The following is a 22,415-nucleotide window of genomic DNA, read 5'->3' as shown; positions in this document are numbered from 1 at the left end:
GGACTTACAGCTGAGCAAGCTCAGATCAGCTCCTTTTCTAGTGAAAGGTCTTGCTGGCCTGGGTCCTACTCCGGTGAGGAGGATTAGGGAAATCTTTATTCGCAGTACGGGAAAGTTAACCATTCATTTCTAATAGACTTCTCTAGGTGCAGGCGTCTCTGCTCTACCTCCCGCTCCCCTTAGTTTTAAGAGTTTAATGGGATCAAATCTTTTCATTTCCAGTATTTTGGAGGGTTAAAGAAGGGGGGGGGGCAGTGTTAGTTATTTCCTTGTCTGGAAGGCGGGGTTAGAAGTCTCACAATGAAGGAAAAAGGTATATTGAAGAGAATCCCCTTTTTTTTGGAGGGGATGGGGGTGGGGTCAGACTCTGCATTCTGTCTTCGATTTCTTTTCCCGGTTACTGTTCTCTTGCTTCTAACGACTTTACCTCTTGAAGAGGAAGCCTCATTTCCCTTCTCCAGTCTGGGAGAAAGAAGCCAGCCTCTCTTCATCTCACCCCCCACTCCCGAGGCTTGGGGATTTTTTTCTTTTTCTTCTTCAGTAAGGAAAGGTTCTTAGATTAATTTCCGACAGCTTTGCTGGCGGTTCTGGCTGCCTCTGTCCTTTTCCTCAGCGTGGCCCTAGAGAAACCATAACAATCAGACGTGTTTGCTTTTGGGTATGCCCAAATATTATCAAAACAAACTTGCCCAACCTAAAGTTCAGTTTAGCCACCCGGCCTCCGTGGAGGACTGGAGGCAGGTCTCCTTTCCAGTGCCGACCTGGGGCTGGCTGATAGCCGGAGGCAGTCAAGCGGGCCCCCACCTCCCTTCTAGGGCATTTATTTCTCTGAGCCGGGATTGGCCGCCGCTGCCGTGGGCCCGGCCTCTGCCGGAGTGATTAACCAGAGAGGAAAATACAGTCCCGAGATGTACTTTCTGTGTGATACCTCGATTAAAGAGACAGAGCACAGGGGCTCCGGGTGGCTAATCAAAGGACAAGGATTGGGCCTCCTTTACCCCCTCCCCTCTCGCTGCCCCTTAAATGTCTTTGTTTGGAGACACCCTCCCAGAAAAGGAATTGCCCATTGTCCGGCGAATTACACCTAGCAGTTTCAATGAGCCAGGCGCACCCCACCCAGCTGCAAGGTCCGCCTGACAGAGGATTGGTATTTTTTTAAAGCCCAGTCCAAGCCTCCTTATTTTATGCTGTTTAAATAAGAGGCGGCAGGCATCAATTTTTAAAAGCCTCTAGTTTAGTCTGCATTAGCAACAGAATATAAAAATTTAATGCGCTGAAACTTCTCGGCAGTTTGGAGAACAGTGGAGGAGCTCGGCTATTGTTCCCCCCCCCCCCCCCCCCCTTCTGCGCTGTGGGTAAAGCAGATCTCTCTCTCTCTCTCTCTCTCTCTCTCTCTCTCTCTCTCTCTCTCTCTCTCTCTCTCTCTCTCTCTCTCTCTCTCTCTCTCTCTCTCTCTCCCACTCTCTCCCTCCCTCCCTCCCTTGGTTTCCCGTCTCAGTTCTCACACCTATTATTAGCTCTCTTTAACTTGACCAAAGTCAAGTGCCCTCATCGCTCCCAGCAAAAATTTATCAACTACCTACCGTGTGCTAGGCTGAGGGGACGTACTGAATAGAACAGTTAGCCCTGGTTTCCAATCCCTATCATGAGCACACTAGCTGTGTAACGCTGGTCAAGTCCGTTACCCTCTCAGTATCCCGAAGCAGCTTTGTAAGACTGGGTTAGGGACAACAGCTGATTACCCTCCTGGAGGGGCTTTCCTGCTGGCGGATCCGCCTCTCCCCCTCAAGAAATTAGTAGCTTGGCACCTCTCTCACTTGCAAAAGAACCCCCCTCGCCCCCTCCAAAAAATCATAAAACAATCCTGGGAACTAGGGATACAAAGGAAAAAAGTCCTAAAACCGTTCAGTCAATCATTTTACATTCTAGTGGGGGTAAGGATGGTTGGTTAGATGGCATACACTATGTAAAAGGCTAAATAAAGGTAAAGTATATACATCTATGAAATAAGGCTAACATTCCCCAAGGTCTCAGGGTTGTGGTGAAGAATCACAGGCCTCCATGTGGGAAAACTCTTTGTGCCACTAAAGGTGGTATAAATGTAACTCATTCTACTGTTATTAGGCTGTATCCCAAGCAGGGCTCTTTCTTGGCCTCCCTTCCCATTAGAGCAATTTGACTCCAGGGGGGATAAAAGTTATCCCTGTCTCGAGCTCTCGAGCTTTTCCAATACAGATACCCTTGGTCTCTACTACATGGGAGGGATGATTCAAAAGCTCAGTTCCCTAGTAGTTAGAAAAGCTAATTAGTTTCATTTGCATCGAGTCCTTGACATAACTGGACACATTCTCCCATCTCTCCATGTTTCTTGGTGACTGGATTCTAACTAACCTCCAATAGAAAAAGGGCATATATGTATGCACCAATCTTTAAGAGGGAGAGCAGCAAAGTTTGAAAAAAAATTCCCTAGGAATCACTTTACCCCCACTCTTTTCAACTGTCTCCCCCTCCTCATTTTGCCAATTATTAGCCAGGAGAACTCTCCTCTGTTCTGTTGCTGCCAGCCGCCCCTGCGCCCTCAATGCTCAGAGGGTTAAAAGATATTATAATTTGAACAGAAGTAGTCTCGAGGCCTACAGCTGGCTAATAACAGAGTTGTATTGAGGGCTGGAAAGCCCCACAGCTGTGACTTTTCGCCACAAGGCTCAGGCTAGACAGGAGCCTAATCAGATGGGCCAGCCGGCCAGTGGGGCCAGTGTCTTTACCGGCCAGATGGTGTGAATTTAGACACTTTTGTTATGCAATCACAGGGAGGAGTTGAAGAGGAGAGAACAAAACAAAGGCCGCCATGCTGGGCGCTTATTTGAGTTTGAAATTAGAGACAGATTTGGGAAAGTTGAGGGTTGAATTTGAAAAGCAGGTTTCTTTCTTTCTTTCTTTTTTCTGGAGGGGCACTGGTTGGTCTTGTCCCGAAGCTTGTCTGACTGGACACCCTGTTTGTAGGGCTGTTTCCTCTCCCATAGTAGTAGCAGCAGTAGTAGTAATCAGAAGAAGAAAGTGTCGTGCAAACCTTAAGGAACTATAGAAATGTGGTCATATCAATGAGATTACAAATTGGAGTTTAACAATGACGGTGGGGATAAGCTCAAGCAGTGGCTAATTTCCTCTCCTTTGTATTTATTTTATATATTTTCTATATACAGTGTAGAATATATATATATATGATAAAGACATAGTGAAGAGATAATGACATACGACATTAAGACATATTATTTCCCTTGATTGACTATAAGCACCTTGAGGACAGGGGCTGTTTCATTTTTGTTTTTCTGTGTTGAACTTCTACCATAGTACATGACTCACAACAAAATCAATGCTTGTTGAATGATTTATTGGTCATGATTCAACTTTTGGCTCTGTCACCTCCTACCTATGTAACCTTGGGCAATCCATCAATTGATAAATCAAATAACTGAACCTCTCTGGGTCTAAGTTTGCTTGTCTCTAAGAAAGGAGTGTTTAGACTTTGTTATTTAGTCATGTCTGACTCGGGGTGACCCCTTTTGGGGTTTCCTTGGCAAACATACTGGCATGGTTTGCCGTTTCCTTCTCCAACTCATTTGACAGATGAGAAAACTGAGGCAAACAGAGTTAAGTGATTTTCCCAGGCTTGCACAGCTAGTAAGAGACTGAGACCATATTTGAATCTGGAGTCTGACTCCAGGTCTGGCACATGCCACCCAACTGCCCTTGGGTTTAGACCAGATGGGAAAATTTTTCAATTTTGGGGGGAGTCATGAGGTAGCTAGGTGACTAAGTAGATAATGTCAGGGTTGTTGTGAAGGTTAAATGAGATAACGTTTGCAAAGTGCACAGTCTCTGTCATGGAGTAGATTGCCACCCAAGTGCTTATCCCATTGCATTGATGGCCTTCTTGGCAGCCTGGGAAGCCTACTGACACCTTTTCAAAATAGTGTTTTTAGATACATAAAATAAAGTACCTAGGATTCCAAAGGTTAGTAAAATTATGTAATTTTCCCTCCAACCACATTTGCTGGCCTCCTGAAATCTATGCACAAACGCCAGGTTAAGACCTCATAGACTAGACGAGATTCTTTTCAACTCTGTTTATGATCCTCTGTGTTCAGAGAAGGGAAATCCCCTGCCCACAGGAATGCATCTAGGAAGTGGTATAGTAGGGATGGGCATCCAGGTCTCCTGGTACCCAAGTTTAGAGTTCTTTGTGCCAGCTTCAGCAGAATGAGAGTCCCCTGGGTACCTCTCCAACTGAATTACAACCTCTCCCCGTCTCTTCCATACATCCATCAAATACTTGTCTTAGACAGGGAAGGATAAAAGAAGTCCTGGCAGTGAAAGTTCTAGAGACTAAGGTGAATAGAGAACTATGGGAATGAGTAAAACCACCAGGCCAAATGGGGAAACCACTTTCATTTTATTTCTGGGGAAAGTGCTGAGACTCTGGTTTCTCTTTGCTAGGCATAAACACTGTCTTAACCAGGCCAAGGACTGGCTTCCCAGTCTTTTCCTGGCATTTCATAGTTTTGAGCTAACTGTGTCAGAAAATCAGTCCCAAGGAGCTGATCCAACCTGATCTTGGATTCCCTTCAGTTTCAACCTGCATGTCCAGTGAAGGGGAGAATCATGGGAATTATGTGGGTGTCTGAGGTCCCAGATCTCTGAGCCTAAAATCATAGGTTCTGACTGGAGGTGGAAAGAATACTCCCTCTGTCAACAGAGGGCCTGGATTCAAATTCTTTCTGTCATTTATTGCCGTATGACCTAGGGAAAGTAGTTTAACTTCCCTGATCTTTTTCTCCCCTGGGTTGCATGGGCTGTGTTTTCTCTTTCAGTTCTAGATCTATGATTCTATGACCTCTAAGATGTCAGATGGGCAGCTTAGAGCCCAGGGCCTGGAGTCAGGAAGACCTGAATTCAGATCTAGCCTCAGATGCTTACAAGCTGTGTAACCTTGGGCAAGTCACTTCACGTCTGTTGGTTTCCTCAACTTTAAATCAGGAATGAGAATAGTATCTATCCTCTCTGGGATATTGTGAGGCTCCAATGAAATATTTGTCAAGTGCATTGAACATAGTAGGCACTTAAAAATGCTCCTTCTTCCAGCATTAAATCTATGATCTATAGCTTCTGCTTTAAGGTCCACAGTTAACCAACAAGCATTTATTAATATTCTTGCAAATCCTAATATTATGCTCCAGGGGCAGGAGATTAAAAAAAAAACAACCCAACAACAAAGAAATGATTCCTGCCCTATAGGAACTTACATTTTATGGGGAAGGGGTATATGTACATATAGGAGGGTATATAAAATACATGTAAGGAAGTTTGACAGGTAGAGACACTAATATTTGGTGGGGGGCAGGGTGGAGGGGAAGAATTGTTCATCATGTCTGATTCTTTGTGACCCTATTTTGGGATTTTCCTGGCAAAGACACTAAAGTGGTTTGCCATTTCTTTCTCCAGCTCATTTTTTACAGATGAGGAAACTGAGGCAAACAGGGCTAAGTCAGTTGCCCAAGGTCACATAGCTAATAAGAGGCTAGATTTGAACTCAGGTTTTCTTAACACTACCCACTGGGGCTCCTAGAAGCTGGGACAGAATTAGGAAAGGCTTAATGTTGGAAGTATCTAAGAACGCTAAGAGGCAGAGGTGAACAGGCCTGGATTTTATTTTCAAAACAAATCAGGACTAAGTCCAGCTGGTAGAGGAGGCATTTTGTTACCCTTTGAAAAATTAATAACAACAATTCATACTCAGGCAGTACTTGAAGGTTTATAAATTCCTTCTCTGCCAACGACCCTATGAAATGACGATGGGGGAGGGAGAGTAAAGGCAATGATTCCCATTTCACAGAGTAGGAAACAGAGGTTCAGAGAAATAATCTTATTCTTTCATGAGGATGTTGGAGTATTCCTGGGGATTTCTTTCATGTCCTTTAATTCACTATCAGTTCAACAAACATTCATTGTTTACCTACTATGTGCCAGGCACTGTGAGAGGTTCTGGGTATATAAAGACCAAACTAAAATGTTATTTAAAATTCAGTTTGTGATATTGAAAATCTGATGGGGTCTTAGTATAAAGACTTTGCCCTTCTATATCTGAATTTTATTCACTTCCCCCAAGTTAACCCCTCACGATTATATTGCTCTGGCACCAGACTTACATTTTTATCTGTTTTCCTTCTCCTCCTGAGGAAATCCCCATGGAAAGGCAACTGAATTCAGCTGAGGAATTTTGCAAATTCACTCGTCCTTCTTAGGACTGTTCCTGATAAAGCTAAGCAGATGGGCCCATTTGGACATTGCTGTGTGTGTGTGTTTTCTTTCTGAAATCCCATGCAGCTAGCTCAGCAGTCATGCCCACTCTGGGGTCAGTTGACATGTTGATGATGTCAGCTGAGATAATCCAGGTTGATAGTCCTGAATTCCTAGGGAATGGAAGCCTCAGAGTTGCATGGTTTGAGTCCTGAGTCTTGTCTAGCAATGCGGAGACATTATGTGTATGTAAATAATATTACAGCATGGGAGAAATAAGAAAATGAGAGAGAGAGAGAGAGAGAGAGAGAGAGAGAGAGAGAGAGAGAGAGAGAAAGAGAGAGAAACAGAGAGAGAAACAGAGACAGACAGAGACAGAGACAGAGAGAGACAGAGAGAGACACAGAGAGACACAGAGAGAGACAGAGACAGAGAGACAGAGACAGAGAGAGAGAAAGAGACAGGAAGGACAGAGGGAGAAAGACAGGGACAGAGAGAGACAGACAGACAGACACAGACACAGACAGGAACAGATAATAGAGAGAGGCCCCAACAGCTGACCAGAATTTTTATTAATGCTAATCTTGGGTTGGATTGAAAATTTAAAAATAAAACCTAATGCAATTTCAAAGGGAATAGGCAATATATCTTTAAAAAATACCCCAGTGGATAATTTGGCATTTCCGAAGATTTTTTCTCTTCTATTTTCAGCTGATTTGGTGAAAGTTCTCAAGAGTCCATTTAGCGAAAGTTCACAGCATCTGTCAGTTTGTACAGCCCAGGAGGGCAGGGTCTTGCCTTATTTCTCATGATGTTTCCCCTAAGTCCTTGCATGGGACCCTGCATATGCAAAGGAGACAATACATGTTTGTAATTGAGTTGACTTGTCTTTCTCTGGTATATTTCATCATCAGGACTCTTTACAATTATGCTTGCTTATTCATTAAATCTACCTGTCCTGGAGTAGATCTGTTTTTGATTCACATCTACAAGGTAGTCAATGGAGGACTGGGGAGTTGGGAGGAGTGCTGGTGGAGTGTAAACAAATGATAGAGAATTGCACTGGAGATTAGACTGTGGAACTGCTACCACCATATGTATCATGGAAGGAGTTGTGTGACTCAGGTTCAAGGCACTTCTCTTTGTGCCTCTTTATCTTGCTCTGTAAAATAAAGGCAATCATGTTTAGAATTACAGATCTTAGATGCATAGTTGGAAGGGACTAAGGTGCCATCTCATCCAGACCTTTTATTTTACAAATAGGGAAGCTTTGGCCTTGAGCAGTTCAGTCACTTGCCCAGGGTTAGGAAGGACTTCACCCAAAACCTTCTGGTTTCATGTCCATTTCTCTTCCCATATGATCTCTCATAATCACTGGCTAATCGATGGTGCTAATTTTTTCCTCATCCAGTATGGACAACAGTTTTTTTTTTCTTCTATTTCAGCTATTTCAAAATTACATCCCTGGCCAAATCTGAACAGTTCCCCAATATGGTAAAAACACCAGGGCTGGAGTGCATGTGGGCTGTACACTGTGTGGTTGAAAATAGCCAGGACAGATTCAGAAGTCTGGAGTTTCTTTAAGCAGGGGACAGACAGCATGGCAGGGTATCTCTCTGCACAGAGACTGGCTCACAGAAGCTTCTCATAAACACTTGTAGAATGGGGTCTCCAATTTATCTCCCACATCTAGTTTCCTTTGATTATTTGGCTGAAGTCTCCAGGTGTTACTTGAAGTGTTATATTTTGCTGTCCTGAGGTCCAGTCCAATGCAATCTGATCCAATTTATTAATTCCACAAATATTTACTGCATTCCTACTATGTACAAAGTACCATAATAAGCATTAGGGATACCAAAAGTGGTGATTTGAATGAATGCAAAAACATTAAGTACTTCCTGTGTTCCAAGCACTCCAAGCTAAGAGGTATGACTTGTAGATGTCTAAGTGAATGTATGATACTTTAAAAATGATGGAGAGGGTGGTACTGGAGCTGGGTTTTGAAAGAAGTTAAGGATTCTAAGAAGTGTGCTGAGCTTCCAGGGTGGAGATCACTGTTTGTAAAGGTTCCTAGGTGGGAAATGGAATGCCAAGTTCAAGGTGAAGCAAGCAAGTTGGTTTGGCTGGAATGTAGTGTTCAAGGAGGGGAAGAATTAGAATGAATTTCATACAATCCCCAGGTCCCCAACTCTTTCATCTCTAGTACTTGAACAAACCAAATGTCTGCCCTGGGTTAAGGGAACTCTGAAGTCTTCCTATGATTGTGAATAAGGCTTTATAATCAGACATTCAGCTCTATATTGTGTTCTTTGTGAACTAACCACAACAAAGTTTGACTCTGGATCAATGATGACTTGGACAGAGTGGATGTTTGATAAAAATGTTTGCCAGATTAAGGAGGAAATGAACTTCCCCTGATGTCCAGAAAATTTCCATCCATTCCTTGGCACAGTCAAGGTGGCCTTTGCTCACTTCTAGAAAATTGGTTTTGTTTGTTTGTTGTGTTAGCCTACCTAAACTAACTCCAATTAGAAAAGTGCCTTCTGTCACTCTGGAAATACACAGAAAGCATGCTAAAGCCAAAACTGATTTGGATTATCCATACCATTGGCACCCTCTGTTAGTATCCCTTCCTTCCTTCCTTCCTTCCTTCCTTCCTTCCTTCCTTCCTTCCTTCCTTCCTTCCTTCCTTCCTTCCTTCCTTCCTTCCTTCCTTCCTCCCTCCTTCCCTTCCTCCCTCCTTTCCAGCATCTACTATGTCCCCAGTTTTGTATGAGGCTCTGAGGGGGTAAATAAATAATTATAACAACATCCTCACCCTCTAGGAATTCACATTCTCCTTATAAAGTCCCAGATTCAAAGAATGTCAGAGCTAGAAGGAACTTTAGAGGCTCCTGTCCAGCACCCTCTTTTTGCAGAAGAGACAAATTGAGAAAAGGGAAACGAGTGACTTGCCCACCGTCACTTAATAGATTCATACCAGAGTCAGGACTAGACCCCAGGGCTCCTGCCTCGTGGTCCATTTCTCTTGGCACAGCCCCAGAGGCTCAGGGACTGTTTGTGACTTAATTAGGATTGAGGTGAATTGGAGGGTGGTTGGGGGATTGCTCTGGGGAGGGTCAGGGGCCCTTGGATGGTGTGCATTTGAACCTATTTTTGCTTCCTTCCCCTCCATCACCTGTAGTCGGTGTTGTGAGAAGAAGAGCTGTGGCAATCGCAACGAGACGCCTTCAGACCCGGTCATCATTGACAGGTAGGAAAAGTATTTCTCCAATGGACTTTTCCCCCCTTTTTTCATGAAATTCAAGGTTGGTTCTTTGTCTCCTGGCTCTGCATTGTTGGGTAGGTACCGAGAGGCCTGCAGGGCCCTGGAAAAGTGGAAGATGGCTGTCAGGATTCCAGCTAGACAGTCCTTGGAAGAACTAGCACTTGTAAATAAATATCTTCTTGGCTTCCCTTCCCTGCACGCTCATTTCAAAGCCAGTGATATGTATAGAGTCAATGGCTGACATCTCTCCCAACTTACAGGGACCGGATCCAGCCGCATGCTACAAGGGATATCGTTTCAGGGGTTAGCCGTTGCCTTTGTTAGTGAGTTTAGAGGGTTGTGGTTGGGCTCAGAGAGGATCCAGGCCAAACTGATTTTGAGGTTTGGGGGAGGGGAACAGACTCCATTCCTCATTGAATCTGGTCTTCTGTTTTCTCTTGGGACGCTGAGCAGAGGGCTGCTTTCTGTGCTGTGTTCTAACGGGGAAAGATTCTTTTGGGCCAAGGCTTCGAGGATGACTTGCTATCTTTTGTATTTTATTTTTTTGTAACATGGGAAATAAAGTTAAGCAAATCAGCAAAGACAAACAAAATCATCCTTCTGAGACTGTAAAATCCTGAGGAAAACCCATTTCCTGTTCCCCATCTACCCATCCTTTCTTATTCTTTAGATCAGAAATTCTCAGCCTTTGCAAGAAATAAGACCCCTTTAAAAAACTCCCCCACGTTTCACATGAGAGTTGTGTTACAGTTAGCATATTGACTGAGTTGATAAAAAGCAAATAGGAATTCAGTAACACTTTGGAATGAATTTCTATTTTAATCACTACATGAAAGGCAGCTTGGTACAATAAATAGAAAGGGAGCTAGACTGGGAAACAGGAAGACCTGGGTTCTAGTTCTACCTCTGAGATATACTGGTTTTGTGCCCTTGGGCAATTCACTTAGCTTCTTGTTGCACAAAAGAAACTTTCTAAGATTAAAAATTGCAGAACAAACCAGTTCGCTAAACCAGTGAAATCTCAGATCCAGTCCCCATCCCTCTTAATCACAGCAACTGTACGTATACACTTTTGAAAAACAGTCACATGTAATATTCAAGTGCTAATACTGGAAATTATACAAGAGCTACTGATTTGCCTCTGTGGAGGGAGTTTCCCAAACAAGGATTTCCCCATATCAGTGCAATCACAGGTCTAGAACCTTACCACCATCATGAATGAGTCACATTCAGTCTGGAGAAGGTTGGTTGGCTTCTTTATTACCTTGCCTCATTTTCATGAAATGGACCCCCTGAAATAAATCCAGGCTTTGTCAGGTCCAGGACTGAGTTTCACTATCAGCTGTTAACCTCAGCCCTTGATTACTTTTGTCTTTGGAGAGGTTTTCCTTGAAGAGAAGGCTTTGGGAGTCCTGATTGCTATTCAGAAGCATTTGAAGGCCTGTCAATCTTACAAAAGAGGAATCAGGCATGTTCACTTTGGCTCCAGAGGGCACAGCTAGGAAAATAAGGAGGGAGTTGCAAAGAGACACATTTAGGCTCAATATTGGGAGAAACTTTGGACCAAGTTGAGCTGTTCAAGAGTGGAAAAGCCTTCTGAGAAAGCATCTTCTGCCCTGGTAGGCTGTGAGTCAAGGACAGATCATGGGATGGGTGTGTTAGAGTTGGGATACCTTTTCCATATGGGTTGGACACGATGGCTGCTGATGCCTGCTGATGCCTGTTCCAATTCTTTAAGATTCAACAATTGGGATTCCAGTCTGGCCCAACAGTGGAACCTTGAGATCACAGTTAGTGTGGGCTTTCTTAAGATTAAATGGAGAACACCAGTACTCTGCTGAATTCTGGGCCTAAAATCATAACACTGGCTCTCTTCCCAGTTTCATTTTTGTGGACACTACAGCATAGGAAGAGGAAGCTGGAGACAAGTTTCCTGAGCCTGCTTCAGTTCCTGCCTTCCTTCAGTGCCCTTAGGCACGTCACTTGGGGGTACTCTTCCTCAATTACCCTCCCTGAATCCTGGTAGAAGAGGCATGCTTGTCAGCTCCAGACATTGTCTAGACCAGGGGTGCGGAACCTTTGGCCTGAAGGTCAAATGTGGTCCTCTAGGTCCTCAAGTTTGGCCCTCTGGCTGAATCCAAACTTCACAGAACAAATCCCCTTAATAATAAGGTATTTGTTCTGTTCAGTCAAAAAGCCATACATATCCATGGAACTAGAAGGCCATATATAGCCTTAAGGCTACAGATTCTGCTCCCTCCTCCCCTCTGTGGTCTGTCCCCAGGTGGAAGGTAAAGAGCTCCCATCCTCAGTTGAGATCTTATTGACATTGAAAGACCACCAGACAAGCAAATTGGAAAGCGGACTACTGCATGGGCTGAGAGATCCAAGGTCCCTTCAACTCTGGGTCTCTGTGATTTGGAGATCTCAGGAACTTCCTGGTGCATCATAGACTCAGAAACTCTTGGGAAAAGAGGGTAGAAGAATACAGGATGCCTTTTCAAGATGTATGGTTATTTACAGTTGGAACATTAGGAGATTTTGTCCTTGAAGGACCTCAGAGGCTATGTTGTTATTTTACAGATGAGCCCAAGGCCACATGGATATTAAAATCCATGCCCCTTGATTCTAAATCAAAGTCTTTTCCCTCTGCCACTTCATGTAATCCTGATTTTTCTTAACTCATATGAACAAAATCACAGATTTGTAGGGATGGAAAGATCTTAAAGGCCATTTTATTCAAATCTCTCATTTTATTAATTTTTTTTCAAACACAGATTCACCTTCTCTCCTTCCCATTTCCTCTACCCCACTAATGAGAAAGTAAGAAAAACAAACCCCCTATTACATACATGTAGAGTCAAACAGGACAAATTCTTGTATTGACCACGTCCAAAAAATTATGTTTCAATCTTCCCTTTAAGTCCATTCCATCTCTATCAGAGAGTGGAGGGCTTATTTTTTCCCTCATTTTATGTAAATTTTTTAATAGATTTCTTAGATTCTTTTTGATTTTACAGTGGAATCATTTTCCAACACATCTGTCTCCCTCCTCCCTCCATCAAACCATCCTTGTAACAAAGAAAAACTTACATGAAGCCAACAACCAATGCAGAGATCAAATCTGACAGTTTAGACAACATTCCTGACTAGGTTTCAGAGTGCTGTGTTTCTCTGCCTAGGGGAGAGAGATGTGTTTCATCATCCATTCTGCACTGAAATTGGTGCTTACAATTAATCAGGATTGTTTTCATGTACATCATCGTGCCATTATGTTTATTGTTTTCCATGTTCTGATGACTTCACTCTGCATAGATTTGTCAAGCCTGCCCATTTTATGGTTCTATGAATTCCTTATATTCATTTTTTTCTTCTTAAAAATATCTTTTATCACTTTTGTTTTTATGTCACCCACATTTCTCACTATACCCTCCTCTCCACCTTCCTTATTGGATAGAGACTGAGGTAGGGATGGACCTGTGATTCCACTGGCATACACAGATGAGGAAGATTCCTCTACCAATGCATATCAACATATTATCTGAAATTTATAGTCTTTAGAAAGTAACCCAGATTTCTTAGAAATGAAATGACGTGGCTAGGCATGTGTCAAATGTAGAGCTTGAGCCCATGCTTTCCTGGCTTTTAGGCTGGTTTTCTATTCCCTATAGAAAGGCCATGCTATCTCTCATCACTTGTAATAAGGAAGGTAGAGAGAAAATAAACAGTTCAGAAAAAACTAACCAACAGATCCCAAAAGTCTGACATGTTCTATACTCCTAGTCCCCCAGCTCTGCAAAAAGTTAAGGAGGTGCCTTCTGGTAACTCTTCCTTGGGGGTAAACTTGGTTATTATAATTTCCTGGAACTTTCCATTGCTTTGTTGTAGTTGGTGTTTCTACTGACATTATTATAGAAGTTGTGTATATCGTTTTCCTAGTTCTATTTACTTTACTTTGCATCAGTTCATAGAAATCTTCCCATTCTTCTCTGCATTTATCATATGCATTATTTCTTAGGGAGTGATCCTTTTCCATTACATTCATGCAGCATAATTTGCTTTTTAAATTCAACTTTCTTCTGTTTTCAGTTTCAAAATTTCTCCTGCCTTCTTGCCCTCCCCCACTGAGAAGGCAAGAAAAATAAAACCCATTACAAATATGTTTAGACACGCAACACACATTTCTTCACTAGCCATATTCCAAGGGGAAAAAAAGAAAGTAGAAGAAAATATGCTTCATTCTGTTTTCTGAGTTCATCAGTTCTCTATCTGGAGGTAGACAGTATGGTTCACTGTGTGTCCTTGGAAGTTATTGTTGGTTATTGTGTTGATCGGAATGACTCTCTCTCTCTCTCTCTCTCTCTCTCTCTCTCTCTCTCTCTCTCTCTCTCTTATACTATTGATGTTAGTGTATAAATTGTTCTTCTGATTCTTCTCACTTCACTTTATGTATCATAATTTCAATTAAATTAAATTTCAATTTAAGCAGCATAAATACCACCATCCCCCAATTTAAATGTACCCACTTTGTTTCCAGTGTTGTTGGGTTTTTTTTTACTGCCCCCAAATGTTGCTTCAAATGTTTTTGTGTCCGTGGAACTCTCCTTTCTTACTTTGACTTCTTTGAGGACTATGTCTGATAGGATGGTCCTTGGGTTAAATGGTATGGATAGTTCATTGACTTTTCTCAAAGAGTTTTAAATTATTCCATGAACTGGTTGGATGAATTTATAGCTCCATCAACAGGGTATTCATGTGCCTGCTTTCCCGCAGTCCCTCCACCATTGACTGGTTCTGTCCTTATTTATCTCTGATATAGATGCCCATCTACATATATATAGATATTATAGATTTATTATTTATATCTGTATCTACATAGATATTATATCTATAGTTGATAGAGTCCCCTCCTTTTAAGGAGGAATAAACTGAATCTAGAAGAGACTTAACGACTTAGTCAAGGTCAGAGAATTTGTTAGTGGATGAACTGGTACTGGACCCCAGACCTCTTCACCTCTAAACTGGTGCTTTTCTCTCCTCACTTCTCTGTCTTCTAAGAGTTTTCCTTACCTTAGACAGAAAGCAAATATTAGTGAGAGCTGGAATGAGATGTCTGCCTACTTTCTCCCTTTTTCTGAGGATGAAGGACAGAGGGCAGTTTCCTAAAAACTGGATTGCATTCACTGGTATAATGAGGACACTGAATTTCAAGAAAGAGATAGAGACTCAGATACCATATCCAGACTAGTGGATGTTGAGCAGGTCACTTAACATCTTTGTGCCTCAGTTTTACCCTCAGTAAAATGGAAGGAGGTTGGGCTAGGTGACCTATAAGGTCTTTTCTAGCTCTGTATGTCACATATAGGGGCAGCCTAGGTGTAGCACTATAGCACTGGTCATTGCTGCTTTATGAGGACTGGAAATCTTAGTCTCCCTCTGAGCTATTTATCTGGTCCCTTTCACCAGTTCGTCTTTCCAAAAGACACTCCAACTTCATACCAGTTTCTTTTCTAATAAACACTCTGTAAACCAGCTTCAAAAACTGTTTTCCAACCCATAAATTGTAACCAATACCATACATCCCAGATATGTGCATGGTATTTTGCTTCAGTTTTTACTTTTAAACAAAATCTGTAATATACACCCTACACATATCACTGGGTCTATGCTTTTTTTTCTCACACCAATGCACATATAAGAGGCAGGAAATTATTGAACTTTACATTTCTGAGAGGGGTAGTGGATAGCCCCATTGGGTACTTGCATGGTTGGATTGGAGAGCCTGAGATCCTTACAAAAAGGTGGAAGCTGTTTCTTGGTAACCTATCATGGCGTTTTATGGGACTGTGGCATTTATTTTTACTATCTCGTAGGCAGTTAAACAGCCCTGTGATGGCTCTGCGTCACTTAAAATACGTGTTACTTCCGAAATGCAGCACATCTACCCACGGAAACATACATACCAAAGTGTATTGTAAACTGGCAAGTTTCACGTTTTAAGAGAACACATTTTATTGTAAACAGATGCGTTTATTTCGCTTGTTTATCAGAGGGTTTTTGTTTTGAAAATATTGTTCCCTCGAAGAAACAGCCTGGCTTCCTCCATCCTCTTTGTCTTTGGGGGTGTGCCTGGTATGTTTGTGTGTGCTTGTGTGTTTGTGTGCCTTTGTCTCTAGAAGAGAACAGAGAGTGATTTCTAATCGTTTCTTCAGTATCATCTAGGGGACAGTCAGGATGAATTGTGTGGCGAGAGAGGTAGAGTGGTGTCATGGGAAGAGTCCTGGCTTCCGAGTTAGGAGGCCAAAGCTTGAATTCCCACTGTGCTCCTGCTTCTCCAGTTGTGTGACAATGGAGCAATCACTTCCACTTTCTGAGGTTCTCTTTTCTCCTGGGTAAAATGAGGGGGTTGGATGAGATGATTTCTGAGATGCTTTCCAGCTTGGTATCAATAATTTTATGATCTCAATCAGCTCTAAATCTATCACAGAATTACAGAAGGTCAGAGTCAGAAGGGAGAACAAGCGCCATCTAGGGCAACTCAGATCTGAAGAATGATTCCTTTGGCAGTATCTTTGGCAAGTGGTCATCTAGGCTTTGATGAAATACCTTAAATAAGGCCTGTGCTCCAGGAGGAGTACTAGCCATGCTACTGTTGGGAGGGTGATCCACTTCCCCACCAGCCTTAAGATGATACAAATAATGTTGGAACCTCCAGTGACGGCCCAGAGGACTACTTGCCTCTTTGCTGTTTACAGATTTTCTTTCGCTCTATTCCACTAGGAGCTCTTTACCCTTTCTAATCAGGGCAGGGTGATTATCAGTCGTGATTTTATGGAATGGTCTCAGTGCATTGGCTCATCCCATGACTTCTTTTCTGATATTATCCCAGCTCTCTGACCCTTTTCCCATTAAGAAGAAGGGTCCTGAAACATCTCTTCATATCATATAGATTTTTCAGAGCTACGATTGCAACTGGGATACACGCACACGATATATGTATATATATGTTAATATAACATATGTTATATATAATATGATATACACTATATATAACATATATATAATATGTAACATATGTTAGCCTATATGTGGTTATATGTTAAGGTTTCAATTGTCTTTTCAACAAGTATTAGATGGATGAAAGGAAAGTAGCTTTGTGTAGAGAAGGGGAGATTGACTCTGAAGTCAGAGTACCTGGGTTCCATTCTAACCTTTGATCTTTACTACTGGTGTGACTTTGGGCAAGTCATTGAGAGTCTCTGTGAATCTCAGTTTCCTCATCTGTATCATGAGGGGTCTAGACTAGATGAGGATCAAATGAGATAATGTGCTTAGAAACCTTGAAGTACCTTAAAACATCATCATTATCATCACCACCACATAACCTCTATGATCCTTTTCAGCTTTAGTTCTATAATCCTTTCTTATTTATGCAGGAAGCCAGGTGAAACTACAGTCTGATGGTAACAGGAAAAAAATTGTGGTATAAGGTCAATGCATTTGGAACCAGGTAACCTGGGTTCGAATCTTGGCTCTGGTGCCTGGATGACCTTGGACACCTTATGCAATCAACCACTTCACAAAATTTACAGTGTTCTAGAAATGTGAGTGATTATACTTATTGGTCTTCCTCAGTTTTCTCCCTTGGAAGATGATTTTGGACTAATTTCTAAGCTGCCATCCTGACGCTGAGGGTCCTATGACCCCTCAGTGATGAATCAGAACCGCATTCTGTTTCTAAAGCAGAGTGAGACGTAGGGGCAAGAAAGCTTATAAAAAGCCATAAGCTTGGGTTTATTAATACTTTGAATAAAGTCCAAAGTTCCTGGCTGGGCAGAATCATTTCAGTGCAGTCCTCATTCTGGACTTTGTCTCTGATTAGAAGCCAGTGGTGTGTGGGGATAAATAAAAAGACTTGGACAAATTTACATTCATGGTTCCCCATAGAAGGCTGCCCTGGTTATAATATGTTGCTTTTTTCTGCCCTGTCTCCCTCTCCCTGTTCCCTGACTGGAAGTTTCTTCTAAGGAGAAGAGATAGACCAGAGTGGACTGAGTGTGATGTTGGGAGTTGGGGCACCTGGGCTGACAGTCCTGCTAGCTGCATACCTACTGTGTGACCTTGGTCAGGTCATTTTACTTTACTGGATTTTGGGAACATCATTTGTAAAATGCAAGGGGCCAGATCCAGGGACTCAGTCTCACTTCGGACTGGTTTTGATGTATTGCTGTGCTTATTGTTTGGCAAAGGATTGTGAAAGTGATGGAGAAAAGGTTAATGACAAAGATTAAATTTGAAAGTGTGTCCTAGGGGTGTGTGTATATATGTGTGGATTTTTTCCTCCAAAAAACTCTTTGTTGCACACTTAGCTTATAGCACTAAGGTTCCTTAGGGTCCTAATAACTTGATAAACTTCCAAAGACCTTTTCTTTGCATTTGAAATTTCAAATGATAATTCTACTTTAATGGAAGCAATCCTCACATGTTGTAGGGGAGCAATACTCAGGTGGAAGAGGTTGGCGATTGCTTCTCTTTACACTTTGATCAGAAGCACTGAATTTGAATCCTGTTTTTGGATATCTTTTAGCCACATGACTTTGAATCAGTCATTTTACTTCTCTGGGACTCAGTTTCCTCATCTTGAAATGTAGAGGTTGGATTAGTTGCCTCCTAAAGTTCTTTACAGCTTTAAATGCAGAATCCCATGACCTCAAATGCAGCTTGGATTTGGAGTCAAAGGGCCAAGATTCAAGGAATTTCTCTGATGCCAAGATGAGACTATCACTTTCTTTGGGCCTCAGTTTCCCAGTCTGTAGAATAAGGGAGTTAGACTAGAAATGCTTTGAGTAACTTCACACTCTAGGTGGTGCAGTACTTAGAAGGGAGCCTTAGAGTCAAAAAGACCTGAGTTCAAATCCTTCCTCAGACAATAGCCGCATGACCTTAGGCAAGTCATTTAACCTCTGTCTGCCTCAGCTTCCTTGTCTTTAAAATGGGGATAATAATAGCTCATATAATAATCCTCTTACAGACATGAGGATTGAATGAGATAACCTGTGTAAAGTGCCCTGCAAATACTGATGAACAGTTTTTGTTCTTCTTATTTATATGGTAACACAGAGAAACACGGAGAAAACTGAGGCAGAGGGGCATTAGACGATGTGGAATTTCCATCCCTCTGACCCTAGGAAATCCCATCATTTTTCTGAACCTCAGTTTCCTCCCCCTTTAATAGGAAGGGATTAGACTAGATGTCCTTACATCTCTAAATTTAGAATATTAGCCAAGACTTGAATCCAAAGGATCTGCTCCCATCCAAGTGTCCAGGCATGGGCTTACCCTGGGCTGGTGCAGGGCTCTGGGGAAGCCTCTTCCAACAGCCTTTCCCTGAAGGCTGGTCTTTCACCCTCTAGCCTGATGGACCCCTCTCTCCATCCTCCCCCTTCTCAGCTCCTACATCTGCTTTCCCTGCCGTTGCTGGAACCAGGGTGTTCTCCCCTGTACCTTCTCCTGCCATCTGGCACCCCCCCCCGCTTTCTGCAGCTCTCTGCCTCATCAACTCCCCAGCTCCAAGGAAACATATGTTTCATTCCTCTTTTCCCTGATCTATCCGTGCATTTCCTCTCTCAGATTTAACACTTTGCATTGGAGGCTGGAGATCTTGGTGGGGTGGGGGAGTGAGGGAGGAGGCTGTGGGAGGAGAGCCTTGGCCCACCTGTCATGCTGCCTCCCTCACCAGCGAGACAATTCTAATGCAAGACTAGATTTGGAGATAGAAGACCTGGGTTCAAGTCTTGACTTTGCCGCTTGGTTGACCCTGGGATTTTGGGCAAGTCCCTCAGCCACAGCATCATTTGTGGAGATTCTGGTGTCTTGGAAAGAAGGCCAACTTTGAAGGGGGAGGGCTTGGCTCTGAATCAATGCTCTTCCATTTATTGCCTGGGTGACTTTGGGCTAGTCACTCTCCTCATATGTGTAGTGAAGGGGTTGGCTCTAGATGGCCTCTTGGGATCCATCCTAGCAGGTACCAAATCTATAGGACTTTGGATGGTATGGAAATTTCTTCTGCTAGTACTCACTTAGCAGCTGAGTCCAAGGGCGTTTCCCGAGTCACAGAGAGGACAAATGATTTACCTAGGGGTGCCCAGTTAAGAAATGTCAGGAAGGATTCGAACACAGGACTTCCTGACTCTATGTTTCAAATTCCATCCACAATCAAACTACCCTCTAGCAGGTGGGCTTAAAATAATACCTAATCTTTTTTCTGTTGGGCAAAAGAGTGCTCTAGTGGGAAGTGGTGCAGTAAGGGGAGAAAGTCTTGACCTTTCCAGATTTCAGAGTCTTGGATTCTAACACCTAATGGCAAGTTACTGCATTCTCTGAACCTCAGTTTCTCCACCTGTAAAATGGGATAATAACCCTTGCACTATTTTGCCCAAAGGAACATTGAGAAGAATGCACAAAGGATGTTGTAATGGAGAGAGCCAGATTTGGAGTCAGAAGATGTGGTTTCGAATTAGCCACCTATTAGCTGTGTCACTTGAGCAAGTGATTTGAACTCTCTGGGTCTTAGTGTCCTCATTTGTAAAATTAGGGCTTGCTCTACATAACTTGTGAAGTCCTTCCCAGCCCTACAGCTCTGATCCATTAAACACACACACACACACACACACACACACACACACACAGACACACACAGACACACACACACTACATTATTATTTCACAACTTGCTACCTGCCTTCGTTTTGTTCATTTGCCAAAGAAGTATCTTTAGATTTACTGAGCCATCTGTGATCTATGGTGCAGGCTCCCGATTTATCCTCACTTCTCCCTCTAATAATAACAACTCCCATTTACGTAGCAGTTTACAAAGCCCTAGCCCCATAACCAGGTATGGATAATATGACTGGCCTCATTTTGCAGATGAAATATCTGAGGCTCAGAAAGAAAACATAATTTTCCCCAAATTACCCAGGGAATAAATAGGTGAGAGTGGATTTCAACACCGAACTTCTGGTTCTGACCTCAAGGCTTGTTTCCCTCCATTCTGCCTCCCCCTAGTCTTGACAAACTTTTATATGCTTTCCTCTCTCCCCCTCCCCACTCCCTGGCCCAAATGACTGTCTTTTCTTTGTCTGTCTTTCATATTTCCTTCTCTGTGTCCATGGAGCTTGATTCTTCCCAAGAGAATGTTAAGTCTCTGAGGGCAAGAGCTGTTTCCTTTCTGTCCTTGTACATCTTGCATCCAGCATATTACCTGGCATATACAAGGTGCTTAATACATGCTTGTTGAAGGACGAGTATATATTAAGTGCTTACTATGTGCCAGGTGCTATGCTAAACTCTGGAGGTGCAAATATAAGTCCAAAGTAAGAGTCCCTGTTGTGTTGGGTACTCAGAGCAGGGATCATGGTTTTAAAGTCCAGAAGTCAGGACTCAGCTGAGAAGGGAGGAAGACTGACCTGGGCTCCTTCCCAAATGGAGGCCCAGGAGGATCTCACTTATGGGAGAAGGAGATAGATCTTGCAGAAGGACATTCCAATTCGAGAAGGTGGTGGATGTGGTTGGATGTTCTAGCTCCAGGAGGCCCCAGGTTTTCAGGGAAGTTTCCATGATGAGATAGCAGCAGAGGCTTGGTTCTAAAATCCAGAAGCCAGGAAGAGTGCTAGTAGGGGAAAAGAAACTGGTTTGGGCCTTTCCACAAAGGAGACCCAGGAGGCAGCAGATTCAGTGGCTGGTTTTATATTGGTGGAGATGTTTCCTCCATGGGTAAAATCACAAATCTAGCAAAAGAAAATCTGAATTAATAATAATGCCAATATTAATAATGTTAACATTAACATTAATAATCATGTCAATATGATGATCCCAATAGACAAAATTGTAGGGGAGAGAAAGAACTAGTCTCTAATCAGGAAAACCCCGATCTGATTCCTGATTCTGACACATCCTGACTGTGTGACCCTGGTCAAGACACCTACACAACTCCTCAAACCTCGGAGTTATAGAGAAAGTACAGGGGAAGCAACTGAGGTTTATTCATTTGGCTTAGGCATAGTGTGATTTAAACCCACTCCTCTTGACCTGAGCCCAAAGTTCTTTCCATTACCTTCCACCATCCCTATAATATGACATTGCAATCCCAGGCCAGTTACTATTTTGAATCAGCCTAACTTGATAGGTTGACAGTTCTCAATGGGGCACAAGAGTTGATGCTGTGTAATGGGAATCATCTTGAAGAAAGGAGATGATTCTTATATTAGGGTCACTGCGCTCCTATCTGGATGGGCAGTTGAACCTTTCAGGGCCTTAGGGGTGTAATTTAATGGAGTGAGGGGATTGGTCCAGGGAATTTCTAAGGGCCCTATCACAGCTGATATTCTGACTCAGCTATGCTGCCTTTCTATCTTTCCCTTTCTATCATCTTTGCCGAAAGACTGGAATTATTGAATCCTGCCCTCAGTTTACTCATCTCTAGTCTTGAGGGTCTATAGCTCTATGGAGCTTCCTGGGGAATTTCCTAGGAGCTGCTCATCTGCCTGACCTTTTTCGAGGGAAATATCAATTCCTTACCCTCTGGGAGAATGACTAGCTGGATCCTCCCAGATGTCCTGGGAGGAAATCCTCATGTTTTTAACAAGAAACAATCTCCCCAGTGGAGATGCTCAGCCTGAACATCATCTGTCCGCTACAACTCTCTCATTTTTTGGATTCTCTTCTCAGTTTTCCCCTCTCCTCACACTTCAGCCAGCCCCTTCAATGGAGAACAGAGAAAAGGAAGTCCCTGTTAATTCCTTGGTCTGAGTTTAGGGTCTCTGTCCTGGAAGGGGGCATCAGCTGTGCAATG

General features: G+C 42.8%; 1 protein-coding gene across 1 annotated transcript in view; it reads left to right on the top strand.

The window, feature by feature from the left end:
* The window catches only part of EBF2 (EBF transcription factor 2), a 258,990-nt gene that overhangs the window by 7,983 nt on the left and 228,592 nt on the right, over positions 1-22,415 (top strand). The window contains exon 6 of the mRNA XM_072637683.1: positions 9,482-9,550. Coding sequence (XP_072493784.1) covers positions 9,482-9,550 — 69 coding nt within the window. The remainder of the gene's footprint in view (positions 1-9,481; positions 9,551-22,415) is intronic.

The sequence above is a fragment of the Notamacropus eugenii genome, chromosome 1 (genome assembly GCF_028372415.1).
Source record: "Notamacropus eugenii isolate mMacEug1 chromosome 1, mMacEug1.pri_v2, whole genome shotgun sequence".
NCBI classification, from domain to species: Eukaryota; Metazoa; Chordata; class Mammalia; order Diprotodontia; family Macropodidae; genus Notamacropus; species Notamacropus eugenii.
This window is presented reverse-complemented; position numbering and strand designations above follow the sequence as displayed.